The sequence below is a fragment of the Urocitellus parryii genome, chromosome 11, assembly GCF_045843805.1.
Source record: "Urocitellus parryii isolate mUroPar1 chromosome 11, mUroPar1.hap1, whole genome shotgun sequence".
NCBI lineage: Eukaryota > Metazoa > Chordata > Mammalia > Rodentia > Sciuridae > Urocitellus > Urocitellus parryii.
The window spans coordinates 26,926,696-26,948,906 of NC_135541.1; the positions used below are offsets into that span (position 1 = coordinate 26,926,696).

General features: G+C 34.7%; 1 protein-coding gene across 5 annotated transcripts in view; it reads right to left on the reverse strand.

Moving 5' to 3' along the window:
- The window catches only part of Foxj3 (forkhead box J3), a 113,381-nt gene that overhangs the window by 72,717 nt on the left and 18,453 nt on the right, over window positions 1-22,211 (reverse strand). For all 5 annotated transcript variants that reach the window (XM_026410387.2, XM_026410389.2, XM_026410386.2 and 2 more), the window contains exons 2-3: window positions 18,808-18,868; window positions 2,310-2,634 (exon numbers count right to left, since the gene is read on the reverse strand). In XM_026410387.2, coding sequence (XP_026266172.1) covers window positions 2,310-2,634; window positions 18,808-18,851 — 369 coding nt within the window. In that variant the 5' untranslated portion in view covers window positions 18,852-18,868. The remainder of the gene's footprint in view (window positions 1-2,309; window positions 2,635-18,807; window positions 18,869-22,211) is intronic.

Below are 22,211 nucleotides of genomic sequence, written 5' to 3' on the forward strand. Positions count from 1 at the left end.
TTTTTCTATCATCAAATGGGTTTATCAAAATCTCATCTTTTCCTTATCCAAAATCTTAAAAAAAAAAAAAAGAATCTACAGCATCCCTGTGATAAAAACAAAACAGAGTTTAGATTGATGACTTACTTAAATTGATGGCTTGCTTAGATTGATGCCTTGATTCTTAGGTCAAATTTTATCATGTATTTCCTCCACTTAAATATTCTGTTAGAGTGAACTCTATTCAAACGACTACTAACAAATCACTTTTCACACTGAGAGCCAGTGGCAAATTAAATTCAATAAATATTTGTGTAGCTTTTGCAAAATCATAGGTCCTGTGTACTAATTAAAAACATATGCAATGAAATTGTCAAATCTACAAAGTCTGGTACCAAATCTTGTCTCTATCATTCTCTAGCCAAGAACTCTGCAAAGTTACTTAATTTCTCAAAGTCTTTTTAAAAATTTTTCTTATATTCAAAATTTGAACAATAGTAAAGTGAAAAGACAAAGGTTTTGAAGCAGAAAGGCTTATGAGAAACTCCAGAACAGCTATCATTCAGTGGAGACATAAAACCCATAAACCGCTGCCACACTACCACACAGCAGACAACAGGATAATTTCTGTGTAAGAAAATGAATAAAACGTGCAGAGACAAAGGAAGTAAATTAAATTATTTGCTGTATAACACAAATTGGCTAAGAAACTAATGTGATGATACACCAAAATGTTCCTTAAAGAAGTGGTTAATTCTAGGGCTGGGGAAGAAAGATGCATGAAGACCCTGGAACATCTATTTAGTGGTGATGCTAAAAAGGAAGAAAGTGCTAAACAAACAAAAAGAATGGGGCCAACCTTTAAGAATTCCCAATGGCCAAAGCTGCAACAATTTGAATAAGAGTAACACACACACACAAAATAAATAAATAAATAAATAAATAAATAAATAAATAAATAGCTATAAGTGCACAGTATTACAAATAAATGAGTTAACAAGTAAATAGAAGGAAGAAAAAGAATAACTCTTTCTTACTGAAAATATCAATTAGCAAATGTAGAAGGAAATGAGGAAAAGAGGAACTCCCCACCAGGAAACAGTAAAAATTGCAGCAGTTATTACCTACCAATGAATGCTTAAATGAATGGGAAAAGGTTTAAAAAAAAAGAGTATCTGCATACACACAAAGTATTTACAAAGTGGTAAATAGTAGTTTTATAATGAAGAAACCTGGCAGATATCACTTTGAACCAGAGAATCATTAATGTTGTTAACATTAACAACAGTAGGACAGACTGACATCATCCAATACTCTCATATGCAGAGAAGGACACATTACCTCTTCATTATTCTTCCCCCAAATGCAATACAACCATCTAATTATGAGAAAATATCAGACAAATCTACACTGAGGGAAATTCTACAAAATATTTGACAAGGGCTCTTCAAAAATATTCATGTCATAAAAGACAAAAAAGATTGAGAAACCTTTACAAATTGGAGGACACTGAGAAGACATGATGAATAAATAAAATGTAGGATTCTAGACAGGATCCTGAAATATAAAAGGGCACCAGTGGGAAAACTGATGAAATCCTAATAGGGCCTATAATTTACTCAGTACTTAGCAGTACTATCTGGTCAAGAGTATTGTAGCAACATTAATTTCTTAATTTTGATAACTATACTATAATTATGTAAAATGTTAATATTAGAGGAAGTTAATGAAGTATATAGGGGAACCTTTTGTACTTCTGTAACTCATACATAAATCTAAAATTCTATCAAACTAAAGACTTTTAAAAAAAAAACTGTGGATAGGGCTGGGGATGTGGCTCAAGCGGTAGCGCGCTGGCCTGGCATGCGTGCGGCCCGGGTTCGATCCTCAGCACCACATACCAACAAAGATGTTGTGTCCGCCGAGAACTAAAAAATAAATATTAAAAAAAAAAAAATTCTCTCTCTCCTCTCTCACTCTCTCTTAAAAAAAAAAAAACTGTGGATAATGAATACACTATTAGTTACAGTACTATGTTGTTTTTACATTAGTTTTTACATCAATTTACCTAAACTGTAAGTATTTTTTCCTACTGAATGCTACAGTCTCATCACTCTTTATGCTACATAAACACAGTAACATAATAAAGCTCTAACAATTTGTCAAAAATAAATTTATCCACCTAAATTTAAATTTTCTAACATCCTAAAAATGACTAGAATCATCTTCAGCTTCAATTATATGAGCTTCCACAAAGCTTCATTTTCAACAGCTGTCAACACTATTATCATTGCTTATTGCATAAAAGTACATTTAAGTAAAATACTTACCTTCCAACCACTGCCAGCCTCTCTATAATATGGAAAGTTATCACAAATCCACTGGTAAATCTCACTTAAAGTCATTTTCTTTTTGGGAGAGCTATTGATTGCAAATGTAATGAGGCTGGCATAACTGTATGGAGGTTTCCCATCTTTGTGCTGTTGGACTTCTTCCTGGTCCAGAGTTGTATTTGGGTCAAGGAGTGCATTCTTCTTAGAAATTCCTGTTCCATGTGCATTTTGTGTAGCATCAGATTTTTGGATGGCTGCTCTCATGGTGAGCTGTGGTAACCAGTCCATAGATGTTAGGCTGCTCTCCAGTTCAGATGTCATCCTGAAGGTAAATAGACTCCTTAGTCAATATCAAGGAAAGAACCCCTGCTTCTCAAAATAATCCAATATTCACAAATCTAGGAGTTCCAAAGTGAGGGAAAGCCTGAGTTAAATCTGGAGGAAAAAGATTGAGTATGTTAATGACCAAACCAAATATTAAGGGATCAACATTTCCAATCTTTTTTCTTACTTTTTTCCTCTCCAAAACATATAATACACTTGCTTTAAAGTGTTTAAAATACAAAATGATATATACAGACCAAGTGATGTTGATGCTGATCTTTCTTTAAAAAAAATAATGTCTGCTACTTTAACAGGGCAACAGAATCCTGGTATGAAAAACTTCCATCTACAGCCCAGCTTTCTACACACCAAAACACTGCATGTCCTTAAAAATTTGAAATGGTAAATCTGTACAATTTCTTTTATACAAATTTTAGGAGAGTTATACAAACAAAGGAATGCCAAAAATAGAGTGAAGAGATCAAAGAAGTAACTGAGAAATACACACAGGAATTTGAATGGAGGAAAGAGGGCAGAGTTGAGCAGGTGGGAGGCAGGAAAAGTAAAGCTGGGTAGGCAAGAACAGCAAGGAGACAAGCTAGCTGGGGGAGTGTACTAAAAAGAGGAATGCAAAGTCAAGGACACTGATGAGTAGGAGAAACGGAAGATAAGCAGTACCAGGCAGTTATTAAAAAAAAGAACAAGTCAAGGAACCAGCTTGTAAAAACTAACTGAAGTTAGTTAGGGAGTATAGAATATAAGAGACTAAAATCACATAAATGGCCAGGAAAAAAAAAAAAAAAAGGCATTCCAAGCTCAAGGCCAGCCTTGGACAAATGTCCAGTGATTTGGATTCTAATACATTCATTCCAAGGCTAATATATTCACCCCATTACCCCTCAAAGAAACAGTCTGTCAGGTTGACACATATTCTACAAAAGTCTTAGAGTAGCTCTTCTAAGAGCTAAAGATGAAAATACAGAAAGGAAGCTTGACACCTCACACTGAAATTGTTAACTTTCAACAGAACATACACAAGTCCTTCTATTCTATTATCAAATTCAGGAACAATGACCCTGACAATAAAAAAAAAAAAAAAAGTGAAAAAGAAAGACTTCTAGTGACAACAAAATTTAAAAGAAAGAAAGAAAAGAAAATTAAAGTACCTGAGTCAAAAAAAAAAAAAAAACACATTTGGGGCTCAATGGTATAGAGACTGCCTAGCATGGATAATCCCCAGCACAGCCAAAAAAAAAAAAAAAAAAACTGGGCTAAGAAAATCCCATATACACCTCTCATCCCAAATAAATGGCTCCTAGCAAAAGCTAACTGGGGTACTGTACATAGAATCTGAACTTCTAGGAAGCAACATAGAATAGATAAAGACCACAGTTTTGGAGACAGTAAAACTAGAATTCAAGTACTGGTTTCAACAGTGACTAGCTGTGGGATCATAAAAATGTTAATCATCTCTAAACCTCAGCTTCCTCATCAATAATAGTACCTACAGTTTAAATATTACTTTGAAAATTAAATGTGATAACACATTTACAGAGAAAATATTCAGTAAGTGTTATTAGTAATATTAGTCTAAGACTACCTTAGGAGGGTAGTAATATACTATTAAGTAAACCAGATTAAGCAATAGCAATTATAAATCAAGAAACAGTTATGAGGAGTCTACCTGCACTGCCAGTCAAGAGTCCTACTGTACTCTTGTTTTTCTGATATTTTGGTCCAGTTTTGCCCTTTCTCACTTCTTTGAAACCTGAATTTTAAATTTCCCTAAATAGTACTTCAAGTATCTTTAAAAAAAAAAAAAACAAAACTTATCATCTTACTGTATAACATCAACCAGAAATGCTTGTTCCCAGCATGAGGCAAGTTAAAAGGACTAAGAATAAGGAGACAGGATAACTTAGAAATCACACTATGTCAAAAGAATGTTTCTAATCTCTTCAATTATAAGATGAAAAACTAATGTCCAATGAAGCTAAAGGCTCATTTAATTTCACTTAGGTAATTAACAGGAGAATTAAAACCAAAGTCCAGATCTCCTGATGCTCAATTCAGAGTTCATTTTGTTTTTGAGGGGTACTGCAGACTGAACCCAGGGCCTCACGCATGCTAGGCAAGCGCTCTACCACTGAGCTACATCTCTAGCGCCAAAGTTTTGGGATTTTGTTTTGTTTTCGTTTTAAGTGCTGGGGATTGAACCAGGGCCTTGTAGGTGCTAGGCATGTGCCAAGTGCTCTGACACTCAGTTACATGCCCACCCCAAATCAGAGTTTTTCCTACCATATCTCTTCTGTAAAATAAGAATGATAATTAAGACAGTACCTAATTGATATAAAATATTTAGAATAATGCCAGGCAAACAGTAAGCATTTAATAAACATTAGCTCCTGTTGGTGGTGGTGATAATAGTAGTTGCTGTCATTATTCATATTTCATTCAATAAACACTGGCTATTACTATATAATGATTTCATCCTATTTGCCTCAATCAAGTCTCCACTGCATAGAGCTTTATTTTTTGAAAATTCATAAAGCAGTCAGCTTTGTGCATTTTCAAAGTTAATATAAAAGCATGTTCTAAATTGAGATATAATTAGTGCAGATACCCCCTACTGAAAATCATCTTTACCTTCTGTTCCCTTCCACCAGTACCAGTAATGAGACTTGATGGCTCTTAATAATGTAAAAACAAACACATACACAAAGAGGAAACATGATAAAATTCCTGTCCTCCAGGAACTTATAGTCCAATTAGGAAGGTCAGACACAAGAAAGAACTCAATGAAAGAGCAAGGCTAACCTCTGGATGCTGTAAAGGTTTACAAAAGGGACAGAACAATGCAGACAATAGCCTTGAAAGAGAGAAGAAAGAACTTCAGATAAGTTGTGAAGTTAAGGTCTAAATAGCCTGGAAAGAAAAAGTCCCTAGTCTTCAAAGATGTCCCATATTAAGAATTAATCACTGTTGTGCTTATATTTATCAGTTCTGCTAGAACAAATTTTAAATATACTATAAAACATGTCTCAAATTTAAATTAAAAAGTGGATCTTCTGTTTTGTTTGTGATTTACTGAATTTTACATATTGTTAGAAATGAGACCAAAAGTGCCTGCATTGTCAGTACTGAGGGTGAAGCAAGAACACAAAAGATAATCATTAGACTTAGCCAGGTCACTTTAGCAAGAAACCTATTAGTGCAATGGTGATGACAGAAGTCCACTTGTATAAGAGAACAGATGGTGGTAAATTTAAAAACAGCATAGGAAGCTCTGAGGAATCTGGTTATGGAAATCTGGTTAAGAAATGTCAGGTCCTCATTACCTCACCTCATTCCAAAAGCTTCCTACTGGCCTCCTAGACTCACAATCCCCTCCCTGTTAATCACCTCAAGTCCACACACACACTCCAAGGAAAACCTATCCTGACTTTCAATGTCTCCCTCTTTCCCAATTAAACCTAAACTGATTTTCAACTACATTAGCCATTTTGGTCTTTCTCTAAATTTCTAGAGCAATTATAACTTAATTGGGCTTTGAACATGCTGCTTCATATGCACAGTTGTATCATATTTCTAAACTTTCTAGCCTCACCCATCTCACCACCTCCTACTGAAGATGGTGACCAAACACTAGTGCTTCTGATGCTACTTGTAACTTGCCAAGTACAAATTATCTAAAAAACAACAGTGATTAGATAAGGAGTAAGAGCCATCTTTTCCCGTTGTTTTGTTTTGTTTTTTAATATCAGGGATTGAACCCAGGAGACTTCTTTTCTGAAATGCCTTTTCCATCTCACTTTATATGAATAGCTTCTACTTTTCCTTCAAGAATCAGACCAAACATCTCCCTCTCCCAATACAGAAAGTGTGGTTAATCCCCTCTTCCCAATCTCTCTCTCCTAAAATTAATGAAATCTTGGTCCTATAGTAGCATATAAATATCTCTAGCACAGAAGTTATAAAGTCCTATAATTTGAAGCCTTTCAAAGTTGCACTATAAAAAATTATAATTATCATCAATGAGACTGTCAGCTCCTGAAAGTAAGAACTTTCATGATTAAAATAATGACCATCCAATGGTGCACGTCCCACCAAAGACCATAACAGCTGTATGAGCCAAAACACTTGTTAGGGGCTAAAACATCTGTTAAAATCAAAAAAGAAAAGGTGAACAAGAGGACTTAATAGCATAAGGGAAGGATATTCACAGGATCAAAATCCTTTAAAAGCTCAAAAAAAAAAAAAAAAGCATAATGCAGAACACATAATGACAGGCAACATTATACAGGACCAGAAAGTTATGTTGGAATAGCAGAGAAAATAAGAGCAGAGTCACTTGTGGGAGAAATCAAGTATGGAGAGTCTACAGTGAAAGTTCTTAAATCTATGATGATATCTGTCACTTAAAAGAACTTCCATAAGGAATTTCCTTTACATAAAATTAAAGGGTAAGAAACATCAAGATATAACAACTCAAACCTAAATCATGAAATGAGAGTAAATAAAGGGGCTCTAATCTCACTTTATTAAACACTACCACTGATAAAATCCCACACACACAAACTTTTTAGTTACTTTTATCACAATGTTCTGGTATCAACCCTGCAATCTTCCTAATTCCCAAGAGGTAGTAAAGGCTTACTCAGAAAAGTTTTCAAGTTCCAACAGTATCAAAAGGGAGGAGAATGACAGAGATATTGTAGCCCTTCACAGAGTAAGAGGAAAACACCAGAGACAATAAAAGGAATAATAATAATGAGGATAATGACGTTGTGGCCCAAATATTACTAAATCTTCCCACTCCATTCCTGGCATTCAGCATTTCATCTTAAGACTTGGCAGCATATGGAAAATTGAGCAACTAAGAACTCTGAAGAAATCCTGCAATTACAATAGCAGTGATTATTATATACTTCCGATCATATGCATCTCTGGGGGTCACTATGTGCTATCACTCTATTTACAGCATTTCAGCACCAAAAGCAACTAGAATCAGAGGCTGTGGCAAGGACCACTAACTGCCATCTAATATATCAATTTTACTTTCATCCTTAGGAGTACAACCCATTTTATTCAGGATGGCATTGCACCCTTTTGCCCTTCTTGCTTGATGGAATGTAAATATAATAACTACTGCTCCACCAGCCATTTTGAATCATTAGGTAATCTTGAGAATTGAAGCCACACACTTAGGATATAGAAGTAGAGAGAAAGAATCAGGGTCCCTGATTTTTCTGTTTGTGAAACTGCCATCCCAGCTCTGGAAAGCTTATCTTTCAGACTTTTTGTATATCTACCAGGAGGTGCATGATTTGGGGATAGGGCAGTGGAGCAATACAAGTAACAAAACCTAAAATAAGGCACTATCCTAAAGAGGAGTTAACAAGTTAATGAATTCTGATACTACAGGTTGGAAAAACTGGTGGCAAAGGATTAAGCTGACTGTCACCTGTGAAATTAGAAAGGCAAAACCACAGGCCAACTAAGGTTATAGCAAAGAGATATGTAGGAAAAATTTAGAATGTGTTGCCTCCTTCTTGTCACTTAAAGCAAACTCCTAAAAGAGAAGTAAACTTTCATTAGTACAAGCAAAGATAGAGAAAATACAGGTTTGCTTTCTAAAGAAGGTACTCCCTGCCCATAGCCTGCAATTTAACCCAAGAGTCCTATAACTTGAAGCCTTACAAGGCTGAATAAACACAAACTGCTCCTTAATTCCAAAATGAAGTAGTTAACTGTACATACACAACTGCAGCTTTAGGAAAAAAGAATAACGCCTTGCCATACAAAGGCAAATCTGTATGAGTTGTCTTTCCACCCCAAGACTATTGATCCAAATGTCCTCACCATAGCCACCCTTCCCTCCAGAGCTAAAAAGGTCCATGAAGAATTTAATGGAGGAAAAACAGTCTTTATTTTTACTAACTTATAATTTAATTATGAAATAATGTATCACAGTAGCATAACAGTACTTGTGACTTTGCCACCAATAAAAATCATGAATATATTTATAACAAATGTTGCAGAAATCTCAAAAGTTCTATTTCAATTCAGCAACTATTTCAAAATTATGCCACTTTCTTAAGATTTGACACTGGAGCTTTTGTTTAACGTGATAATTTAAAAGAACATATATTACTATGACATAAAGTTAATATTTTGATTATTAATCAAAGTTAATATTTGATTATTTTGTATATCAATATAATATACAAAACTGGTTTCCTTTGTAATCTTAACCTTTTTTTATTTTAAATAAACTGTGAACGTCATTCTAAGAAAGATCCATAAGCTTTATAAACTATTGACGAGGTTCCCTTAATTCCCAAATAAGGAATTCCTGAAGTAAAAACAGCATAAAGGGCAGAGTCTTCACTAAAAAATTCTGGCTTGCCAGTTGAATTCTAAGCAGAGTTCTACCAGACCTTTAAAGAACTAACCCCAATGTTCATCAAATTATTCCAGGAAATAAAAAGGGAAGAAACACTCCCAAACACATTTAATGAAGTCAGTATTACCCTGATACCAAAACCAGACAAAGACCCACCTAGGAAAGAAAACTACAGACCAATATCTCCTTAATGAACATAGATACCAAAACCCTTAATAAAATATTAGCAAACCGCATTCAAAAACATATTACGAAGATAATACAACATGATCGACTGGACTTCATCCCAGGGATGCAAGGCTGGTTCAACATATGCAAAATCAATAAATGTAATTTACCACCTAAATAAGAACAAGAATCATATGATTGTTTCAATGGATGCAGAAAAGACTTCTGATAAATACAGCAACCATTCATGTTAAAAACACTGGAGAAACTGAGATAGAAGGAACTTACCTCAACATTAGAAAGGCTATATTTGACAAACCCATAGCCAACATCGAATGGAGAAAAACTGAAAGCTCTTCCTCTACAATCAGGAAGAAGATAAGAATATGTCCACTCTCATTACTTCTATTCAATCTAGTTCTTGAAATTCTAGCCGGGACAATCAGGCATGAGAAGGAAATTAAAGGGATATGAATTGGAAAAGAAGTCAATCTATCATATTACTATTTGCTGATGACATGACCCTGTATCTAACAAGAACTAAAAAATTCCACCAGGAGACTTCTAGAGCTAATAAACATATTTAGCAAAGTAGCAGGACAAAGATCAACACTCATAAATCAACAGTTTTTCTATATTCCAACAGTGATTCAGTGGAGAAAGAATCAGGAAAATCATCCCCTTCACAATGGCCTCCAAAAAATAAAGTATCTGATAATTAACCTAACCAAAAAGATTAAAGATCTCGCCTATGAATCATATAAAACACTGGAGAAACAATCTGAAGAGGACTTTAGAAGATGGAAAGACTCTCTGTTCTTGAATAGGCAGAATTAATATAAATTGCTTTCCTTTTTTGCTTAAAATATGCAATGCTGATTTCTTTTATTTTAATAACACAAAGCCTGACTAAAATAAACTTACCAAATCAAATAAGTTTTTCTAGTTTTCAGTATTATTTTATTCTATGTGCACTGTTAGCAGGCAGAGGTTATTTACTCCACCAGTATATTCAGTGATGCTTTTTATTCCCTATCACTTCTGGTATCACTTTCCCCACATGTATAAACAACTCAAATTTCCCTACCATCTCCCCTTTAGTAATAATTTTTTTCAATTTTTATACAATGTATTTTAAAATTAAATGAGTGGCTTTCTATCACTTTTTTTCCCTCAGTTTCCTGCATGGGTTTTGTTTTGTTTCGTTTTGTTTGGAGTAGGGGTGGCCCCAATTAAACTGGATGTTTGTTTGGCAACATTTTTTTTTTATTTTGTTAATCCTCAAACTACAATAATACTGACAGCTGACAGGCAGAAGAGTTTAATGGTTAAAAACATGGGTACTAGAACAAGATCTATATATAAATCCTAGATCTATCCCCAATTACCTGAATGTCCTTGAGTTGCTTAAATTTACCTCTGTTTCCTCATTTGTTAAATGAAGGAAATAATGGTACTGACCTCAAAGAATTATGGGGGGATTTTATTTTAACATATAAAGTACTTCAATAGGGCTGGGCTCAGTGGTAGAGAACTTCCCTAATATGCACCAGGTCCTGGATTGGCTACTAAGAACCATCGGGGCTGAAAAAACGTGCTTAAATAATGTCTAGCCTAATAAAAGTAGTATGAATACCATAAATGTTAGCCACCAAAGTCACTATTCAGTTACAAAAGAAAACTTTATAAAGGATCCTTAAGTTAATAAACAGTTAATAGCACTCCTTAGTATCTTTTCAGAAATCAAGGCTCAAGGACACTAGCTACTTAGATCAAAGATTATATTTAGAATAATCTAGACAAGCTCTGTCCAATAGAACTTCCTATGACAATGGAAAGGATTGTGTATTCTCCGATATAATAAGCCACTAGTCATAGGTGGCTAGTAAAATGTGAATGGTGTTGAACGAGAAACTGAATTTTTAATGAGGAAGTGGCCATCATATCAGAGAAACTTTAAAAAAAGAGAACTCAAGAAAAGTTCTAAGCACTTTGTGTGTGTATGGTCCCAGGAACTGAACCCAGGGACATTCTACAACTAAGCTACATCCCAGTCCTTTTTATTTTTTATTTTGAAACACGGTCTCACTAAATTGCCTAGGCAGGCCTCAAACTTGCAATTCTCCTGCCTCACTCTTCTGAGTAGCTGGAATTAAAGGCATGTACCACCCTATCTGGCCTCAAAGTGTATTTTAGAAATGATTTCTGTAATGATCAAATTAGCAGGCTTTCTTATTATCTTTCTTTTTAAAAGTACTACCAAGTTTACTAGAAGTCTATCATTAATGTATACAAAGTAGCTAATCTAGATTCTATTTTTTTTTGTTTTTTAATTTTTAATTGCGTTTATTTTTTAAATACATGACAGCGGAATGCATCATAATTCTTATTACACATATAGAATTCTTATTACACATACAATTTTTCATATCTTTGTTTGTATTTAAAGTATGTTCACACCAATTCATGTCTTCATACATGTACTTTGGATAACGATGTCCATCACATTCCTAACCATCATTGCTAACCCCATGCCCCCTCCCTTTCCCTCCCACCCTTATGTCCTATCTAGAATTTGTCTATTTCTCACATGCTTCCTCTCTCTACTCCACTATGAGTCAGTCACCTTATATCAGAGAAAACATTCGCCATTTGTTTTTTTGGGATTGGCTAACTTCACTTAGCATTATCTTCTCCAACTACATCCATTTACCTGCACATGATTTTACTCTCTTTTATTGCTGATAATATTCCATTGTGTATATACGCCACATTTTTTTTTTATCCATTCATCTACTGAAGGGCATCTAGGTTGGTTCCAAAGTTAAGCTATTGTGAATTGTGCTGCTATAAACATGGATATGGCAGTGTCCCTATAGTATGCTGTTTTTAAGTCCTCTGAGTATAGACCAAGGAGAGTAATAGCTGGGTCAAATTGTGGTTCCATTCCCAATTTTCCAAGAAATCTCCATACTGCTTTCCAGAGTGATTGTACCAATTTGCAGTCCCACCAGCAGTATATGAGTGTACCTTTTCTCCCATATCCTCGCCAACACTTATTGTTGTTTTTATGCATAATAGCTGCCATTCTGACTGGAGTGAGACGAAATCTTAGAGTGGTTCTGATTTGCATGTGTGTGTGTGTGTGTGTGTGTGTGTGTGTGTGTATGTATGTGAGTGTGTGTATATAAAATAAATAATAATAAATATCACATGATGATAAAGGGCTTTTTCTGCCAGTGTGTGGAACAGACCTAAAAGCATAAAATTTTAACTATATTAACTACAAATACAATAAACAGATAATATTATATGTCAGCAACATCCTTAGCCTCAGCGTCAGTGGCAAATCTGAACATTTGGCAGGATTCTAGAATGTAAGAATTTAGGATAAAAAAGAAATAGGAGATAAAGAAATCCTCTTCTACTCCATGTTCTTGAGCTGATAGCAAAGGATACAAATCTGTCCCATCTTATTCTAAAAATGATGAATCCTTTTTCTTTCTACTATTGGAAAATGAAAAAGTGCAGAAAAAATGCCAGATATCTTATGTATATATTTAATCTCATGAATCCTAACATTTCAGTAAAGTTAACAACCCTATTAGAACAAAATTAGAAAAAGTAATTTGCCCAAGATTACATGGCTAATTTTTATCAGACAGAGAACTGAATGTGTATCTATTGGTTTTAAGACTACAAACCAGGGGGGGCTAAGGGTTGTGGCTCAGCAGTAGAGTACGCACTAGCGAGGTGCTGGGTTCAATCCTCAGCACCACATAAAAATGAATAAATAAAATAAAGACATTGTAATATCAAACTACAACTAAAAAAAAATATTTTTTTAAAAAAGACTACAAACCAGAACTGCTTTGTCAATATCAGCTACTGAAAATAAAGCAGCAAAAAGCCTTAAAATAAATCTAACCTCTTCTCATCATTCTAAACATCAGGGTCATCAATATCAAAAGGAGGAAAAGAGGAACCAGATGGACAGGAATTCATCTGGGGCACTAACACATAAACTTCTCTGGGAAAGCTCATGCTAAAATATCTTCATGTTCCTTAGCATACACCAAACATACAAATTAAATCAATAATAAAGGGCTTACTTAAGGGAGAAGCATAACAAAAAGGAAATAAGCAAGAAAAATGAATACACATAGAAAAAGAAGAAAGTAATCTCAGATAGAAGGTGATAAATGTCACCAAAAATTACTTTAAGTGCTACTGCAACCCTATGTCCCAAGCTAAATACATTGATGGACCATAAAAAAATCAATAGTTCAGAAATGAAGGGCTCATCTTAACAAACCCAAAGAAACATCAAAATTTATTTTGCTTTGACAAAAATCAAATTGTAAAAATAGTGTATTTCGGGGCTGGGGATGTGGCTCTAGCGGTAGTGTGCTTGCCTGGCATGTGAGGGGCGCTGGGTTCCATCCTCAGCACCACATAAAAATAAAGATGTTGTGTCCACTGAAAACTAAAAAAAGATAAATAAATGTTTAAAAATTTTCTCTCTCTCTTTAAAAAAAATAGTGTATTGCTACATTATGTGAAAAAAATAGTAAATCATGTGATAAACACGTTTACTTGTCCACAGAAGATAAAGCAAATGCTCAAGCACAGTATTTACTCTTATTGAGTCTGTACTTGGAAATAAAAAAGCAGGCACATGTCAGGATTCCAATCTATCTTATCCAAAAAGAAAGTGCTAAATTTTTAAGTTTCTACTGTTTGACAGAAACTGATCCCATCACTACTTGAACCCTTACCCTTACTATCCAAGACTCCAGAAATGAACAGATATGAACAACCTGGTATCCTTCATTATACAAACTCTCACCATCCAAACTCAAGATATAAACACAATAGACTCAGACTGCAAGGAATACTTATCTTTTGATTCTTACAAAAATTTTTAATATAACTTCACACAAGAAAACTTGGTGCTTTTCAAGAACATGAAGGTAATTTCTACCAAAAGTCACATAAACACTGGCTGTAAAACAGAAAACATCTTTTTTATATTATCATTCTCAGCAGTCTGCTAGAACAAGTATTGACCGTTATAAAGCTACTACACCTCAGCTCCAAACTGAAACACCCCTTACCTCATTCTGCTTTGTGATGCTAGAGCTGGGATTCTCTGCAAGACACTTAAGCTTTGCTAAATGGCTTCCTACAAAGCTCTACCAAGAAGAGGCACTGAAAACAGATTCAAGCCTAGAAGAAGAGGAAGAGACTTGTACCTTCCTGCCTATTCTATGAGAATCATAAGAGCAATTCCCTAGCAAAGCCTTCTTCATCCCTGAAGCAGCAGTCTTTCTCATAGCAGCAGATAAATCTAGCTTGCAGTGTTTCCAATACATGCAGAAACACCAACACTAGCCAGCATCCCCTTCTCAGAGGCCTAGGTCTCAAACTCATAGGTCCCCTCTTCCAAGATCAAACACCAACTCTAGCTATGCAACAGCTTATTCTTTCTTACAGGTCTAAGTCTCAGTTCAACAGGGACTTTATTTCTAAGTCCCCCATCCCCAGCCTTAGAACTCCCTGAGTTCTATGAGTAGTAGTTGGCGCACTGTGTGTCACCTGTCACCCTGCTCCTACCTGGGAACCAAGGACTGAACAGAGGGGCACTCTACTACTGAGCTACATCCCAGCCCTTTTTATTTTTTCTTCATATCACTAAGTTGTTGATGCTAGCTTTGAATATCACTAAGTTGTTGAGGCTTAGCTTTGAAATCTGCGATCTTCCTGCATCAGCCTTCCCAGTAGCTGGAATTATAGGTGGACACCAATGTACCCAGAATATTGTGTCTATCTTCTTTTTTTTAATATTTATTTTTTAGTTGTAGTTGGACACAATATCTTTATTTGTTTTTATGTGGTGCTGAGGATCGAACCCAGGGCCTCGCATGTGCTAGGCGAGTGCTCCACCACTGAGCCACAACTCCAACCCTGTGTCTATCTTCTTGATACCTAAAAGTTTTATTTTATTCTATTACCTAATTCTATTTTATTTTATTACCTAGTTAACAACTTTATATCTAGTTAAGAATTCTATTAAAGAATCCCTGTTCAAATAAGTGGATGATTTCTACCTCCCAAAAGAGCCCTGACTGACTCATTACGTATACAGAATATGATATTGTTACTGCAACTTTAATTATAATGTATTTTTACCTATATCAGCAAGTAAAGAAGAACAAAGTGTTGATAAGAGCAGTCTGATTAAAATTAAAGAGTATATCTAGCTATTGCTACAAATTTTCTATAAATAATCTTAAACAAATTTACATATAATCTGATATGGTATACAATTATATGATATGAAGATATTTTAAAAGGCTTTCTTTCCAAATTTTCTACACTAAAGTGTTACATTTTTTTAGTTGTAAATGGACACCATATCTTTTTATATATTTATTTTTATGTGGTGCTGAGGATTGAACTCAGTGCTTTACATGTATGAGGCAAGAACTCTACCACTGAGCTACAGCCCCAGCCCTAGAGTATTACTTTTTAATCATAAAATCATTTTCAAAATAGTCAACACATTCAGATAAAATAAAGATCCAATATAATCTATAAAAGACAATATTTGTTTACCCTAAATATTTAAGAGGACAGAGGTTTTTTTTTTTTTTTGAGAGAGAGAGAGAGAGAGAATTTTTTAATATTTATTTTTTAGTTTTCAGTGGACACAACATCTTTTATTTTTATGTGGTGGTGAGGATCGAACCCAGCACCCCGCGCATGCCAGGAGAGCGCACTACCACTTAAGCCATATCCCCAGCCCCAAGGGAGAGTTTTAATCTATTTACTAACTATCCTAACCCCAAATTTTTAAAAAATACTTCACTATTTTCATCCCACTCCTTACCTTCACTTACATATACACTGTGCACTCCCACTCATACCTGTGCTTATAAACCTGTACATGCCTACCCATGTTCTCATGTCCAGCCAATATATCCATTTCTTCCCCACCAACTCATGTGCTCCCGGTCTTGAGGCTAGCTACTTCATAAATAAACACGTAGTATGCATAATCATATACACAGTAGTATATACAAGAGAGGTAAGGCAAATAAGCAGTATTTTTCAGTGGGTCTAAGTTACTTTAAGAGTTCTGGTTCTCTTCTTATTTGGGTAATGTAGCTGATAGAGGGGAAGCATTTCTGGTAACTGTGGAAAAAGTAGATCAGCATTTATTGTGGTTTTAAGTTATCCTGTTTTATCCTCTTCCGCTGCCTCCCCCCCAAAAAAATCAGTCTTTTTTTCCTCTTATCTCAAATCAATACTGGCTTCCGCTTAGAAATGCAAATGATAATAGTCTTCTAAATATATACATCTAAGAATGGAATTCTTTGCTTCAGAAATGAGCCATATAGAATATTACAGAAATGAAAGACATACATAAAGATACAAAATACTGTGACTCAGATGGTATTAGGCGTCTTGGTTTAATAATTCTGAATCTACAATATGGTGCACAGGAATTATAGCACAAAGAATAAATCATAAATAACTTATAGTATCTCTTCTCTTTTATCATACTTTCCAGTTCTACAATTTTATCAAGCAAAAAATCAGGACATATATTATTCCTAAACCAATGCCTATATCAGCTTAACCTAAATTAAATATTCAAATTAAAGGATTTAAATTTTCAGTCACTGGCCTTAATATAGTATTGTTTCAGCATATTTCACTACAAAAATATCTTTAAGGAAATCTAGTTAGTGGAAGATTAAAGTCTACAAAATATCCTGATGTAAATTTATCCAAAGTTTTAAATATTCAAAAATGACTCCTCTCATCATACTAAGGAGAAATCAACATTAAGTCAAATTAATTCTAGAACAGCTTTAGAAACTAATGAAATTATTTTTTAATTTTTTTCAGAGCTATATAGGTGGCAGGCATAAGTTAAGTAGAAAAAGAATCACTATTACAAGATTAAAAAATGCATTCTCATGGAAAGAAATGCCATAATGGCATAACGTTTACCTTCTGAGGAAAAGAATAACAGTCTTTACCTGCTAAAAATTCAAGTACCCAAAAATTAAAGGGCAATTTCACTGTTCATTTTCGTTTGTGGTAGTCTAGAAAACCAGAATCTCTTTCAAATCTAAGGATTCCTTGACTTCACATTCATGTTTCTAGCAACTTTATATCCCTTCTCTTTCCTCCTGCCCTCCATAATAGGACAATTCCAACTCTCTTTATCACTTAGGCTGTTCCAACCACACTGGCCTCTTCAATGTTCCTTAAATACACAGAGCAGACTTCTGCCTTGGCATTTCCTGGAATTTCTCTGCCCAGAATGTTCATCATCCACATACCCAGTATACGGTTCATTCCATCACTCAGCTCTTCATTCAAATGTCACCTTTCAATGAAGCAGTCTCTGGCTAACCTGTTTAAATAACATATACTCTATATCTTATTCCTGTTCTCCATTTCAATTATCTTCTTAGCCCTTATCGATTTTACTATCTAACAGATTCTTCTACTTATTTTATTAATTATCCCCTTACCAGAATGCATATTCCATGAATATATGATTTTTACCTATTATATTAGGATAGTGGCTGATTAGATATTAGGTGCTCAATATGCTAAATGAATAAATGATACAGCTAACTTTGGCAATATCACATGTAACTAGTACATGCTGTCATCAACACTTTACATTCTAATCTGTAAGATGATTTCAATGAACAGATTAGGTTAAGGTTATTTTTGTAAGTGTCTCAGTTTTCAGAGGCTACTATGAGAGTAGACCATGGATGTCTATACAAACAAAAAAGTCCCATATGTACCTGCTTTATCCATGAATTTCACATAAGCTTTAATTTATAGAACGACTTGCTAATTCCAAAAACTACTGAGCAACAACTTAAAAATTCTTGCATTTTTACACTTTACTATTGTAAATGATGGCAATTCAGATACTTACACCATTCCTCAAAAACAAGTTAAAACTAGTATCCTCAGTAATATTTAATCTGTAAAGAAGTTAGTCCAAAATTTACTATCTGCTAATTTAAACAGGGAGAAAGGGTAGTTTTTAAAAGAAAAGAAACAACTAAAAAGTACAAAATACATCATTTCATGTATAAGATTATACACTAAATTTACTTAGTTCACTAAATAGATATTAAAAGCAGATCCAAATCTCACTACCAAAAAAATCTCTGAAAGCAAAAATATCTCTATACTCAGTCAAATTGTACTAATTGACAAAACAGTAATATTTTATTCTGAGACATACCTTTAAATTCATTGTAATATGCCTTGACCGGCAAAATTTTTTTCAAGTATTGAATATCTCAACAAAGAAAAAGAGCACTTGACAGGAACAGTGGTTTATGCCTGGACCCTAACTGCTCCGAAGGCTAAGGCAGAAAGATTGCAAGTTCCAAGCCAGCCTCAGGGAAAGCAAAGCCCTAAGCAACTCAGTGAGACCCTGTCTCTAAATAAAATACAAAATAGGGCTGGAGATATGGCTTAGTGGTCGAGTACCCCTGAATTCAATCCCTGGTATCCACCCACCGAAAAAAAAAGAAAAAGAGCACTCACCTTAATGAAGTTACAGATGGACAAGCCTGTCCATACAAACCCATCTGGCCACAAAGAGAATCTAAAAAATAAATAAGAGTTAATTATTATATGTTCCTAAGCATGTTAGAACTATAAATTACACTACAATTCTAATTAAAACATCTGAAAAAAGAAACAGAAGACTAAAAGAATCACCATTATCAGAACACAAAAATCACATGAACAAAAAATACTACAGATTGATAAAAAGGATTACACTGAGGAAGACACACATACCGGAAATATGACAGAAATAAACACATTAAAACTGTATGACATGGCTGGGCACGGTGGCACACACCTGTAATCCCAGCAGCTCAGGAGGCTATGAGAGGAGGATTGCAAGTTCTAAGCCAGCCTCAGCAACGGCTAAACAGCTCAGTGAGACTTTGTCTTTAAATAAAATACAAAACAGAGCTGGGGATGTGACTCAGTGGTTGAGTGCCCCTGAATTCAATCCCTGGTACACGTACACACACACCAAACTGTGACATGCAGAAGTCTGCTCATAAAATTTAACAAATAATTATATTTATAGAATAGAGAGAGTGTATCCAAACTGTTTAGGAGAATCCTAAGCATTCCAGAGGGATACCTAAAAGCTATTATACAGTTGAGCATGCAAGTCTCTACTATACCACATTAAATGATCTCCCCACAATATACACAACTACTCCTCAATAAAAGCAGTGCTACCGTTATTGGTTTTATATATACTGAACTGCACTAAGACTTCATCTGAAGTAACAGTTCCATTGCTTAAAAAAAAAAAGTTAAATTAGCACTAGAACAGAAGAAGCTTTAAAATAAGTTCTAGGTTCAAATTCTGTGTCCTATTGAGACCTTGAAGAATTTATACAACCTCTCTGAACTCCAGTTCTTTCAGCTGAAACTTGGAGATAATACCACCTACACATCTTTATTTATCATGTGGGTTTGTTGGAATTGGTTTAACTGTATACATACACATATACTAGACAAGAGATAAAGACTGTGAGCAACTAAAAAGAGCATGTTTAATAGGAAGGGATCAGCTGCTACTCCCAGTTCTATCTAGGCAAATGTTGCTAGGCAAGAATATTTTAGACCCAGTATTTTAAGAACTTCCAATTTTTCAAAAGAAGAAATTCGAAATATTATTTGAAATATCTTAAATTTTGTTGTCTACATACTAACCTGTCAAATAAAACACTGGATTTTGTTCTAAATTTATAACCTTTGATTCAGAGACTGAATGATTCGCAGCAACTAATTGTCCCTGTATACACTTAAGAGAAACAGATGACAGACAATTCTATTTCTGCTATAATGACAAGATGGATGGATTGGTCTGAAAATAACCAAATAGCTGGGTAACGTATTTTTAAACCTTTAAAAAGGAATCTAAAGCCTGACAAAGAATAAGGTATGAGCTGAAGCCAAAAATTAAAAGAAAGAGGGAAACTAGGAAGGCATGCAGAAAAGACAAAAAAAAAAAAAAGCAATTTTCTTTCACCTTTAGGGCATTTTTGGCATATCCTGCAAATTCCAACTTGCAATTTTAAGACCTCTTGGGGTGCAAGTCTTACCAAAGAGAACTTTAAGGAATGTTGCTTTTGTACCCTTGGCACTAAGTGTTGGCAAGATGATGATGTTATTACAGCAATGCAGTGGTGTCTCCCTGATAGTTAACAACCACATGTTAAACCTCTCCTAGATTTTTAGTTTTAAAAGCTTCATACCTAGAATTTTGTTTAGGGCAGCTGTAGGATAGTAGTATCCCCCACCTGATCCTGACAGAAGCAAATGCAGATTCTAGGGAAACTCATTCTTGCTGTAGGCCTAGAATAAGTCCCACAAGTAGAATTCCAAAATAAATGAATATGAGTAAATGAACTCACAATCAAAACTCACAAAAATCAGAAATGAGTCACTGATAGCAAGATACAAAGAAACATAAGTTAGTATACTCAAAACCACAAAGATTTCGGATATAGAAATTACTGGACACCTTTCTCTACTGTTTTACTTTATAGGTGAATTACCTAGTCCTGTATTTTAATTGCCTATATGCAAATTAATCTCATATTTTTATCTCAGGGAGAAATCTCCTGATCTCCAAACATAAATGTTCTCTCTTGAAAATACCAAATTTACCATTTCTAAAATGAAGCTCATCATTTTCCTTGATATACTTCCTATCCTGACAAAACAGGACAACCTTTTCATCTAAAAATGGCTTTCAGGTTTCTTTTTCTTTTTTTTCTTTCAGGTTTTTTGCTTAACTTTTTTTTCCCCTTTATTAGAACAGAACACCCATTTTCAACTTTTGGTTTCTATAGAACAAACTTCTCTAAACACTCCTGGCCTCTTAGCCTACTCTTCTCCAAAGAGGTATCGTGGTAGGTGGGCAGACTACACCCAGGAGTTAAGTCTTTCTTTTCTCTCTCCATTCAGGATTCTATAAGGCTGTGATTTTAATATATCTGCTCTGCTGACACAAAACATCCTCTAAGGTAGGCTATCCCATGAGCAGGTGAGTATAAGAGGCTATGGAGTTAGCCAATTCATTTGGCTATCAAATCTAAGTTACATTCTATAATATCAGTTTTATCAAAACAAAAAGAGGCCAGGTGTGATGGTGCATATAGTTTCTCAGTGACTTGGTGGCTGAGGAGGAGGAATCACAAACTCAAAGACAGCCTCAGCAACTTAGTGAGGTCCTAAACAACTGAGCAAGACACTATCTCAAAATTTAAAAAAATTTAAAAAGAGCTGGAAATGTAGTTCAGTGTTTAAGCACTCCTGGGATCAATGATTCACTCATACTTTGCTGGTGGGACTGTAAATGGAGATTCCTCAGAAAACTTGGAATGAATCCACCATTTGACTGAGTTCTCCTACTCCTTGGCATATACCCAAAGGACTTCAAATCAGCATAATACAGTGATGCAGCCACATCAATGTGTAGAACAGCTCAAGCAACAAAAGCTAAGCTATAGAACCAACCTAGGTGCCCTTCAACAGACAAATGGATAAAGAAAATGGGGTATATATAAACAATGGAATATTACTCGGTTTTAAAGAAGGATGAAATTATGGCATTTGCTGGGAAATGAATGGAACTGGAGATTACCTAAAATAAAATAAGCCAACCCAAAAAACCAAGGGCCTAATATTCTCTCTTGATAGGTAGATGCTAATAAACAATAAGGGGTGGGGGAGGGATGGGAATAGGAAAGACAATAGAATGAATCAAGACATAACTTTCCTATGTTCATATATGAATACATGACCAGTTAAACTCAACATCATGTACAACTGCAAAAATGGGATCCTAATTAGAATAAATTATACTCCAAGTATGTATAAATATGTCAAAATATAATCTACTGTATGTATAC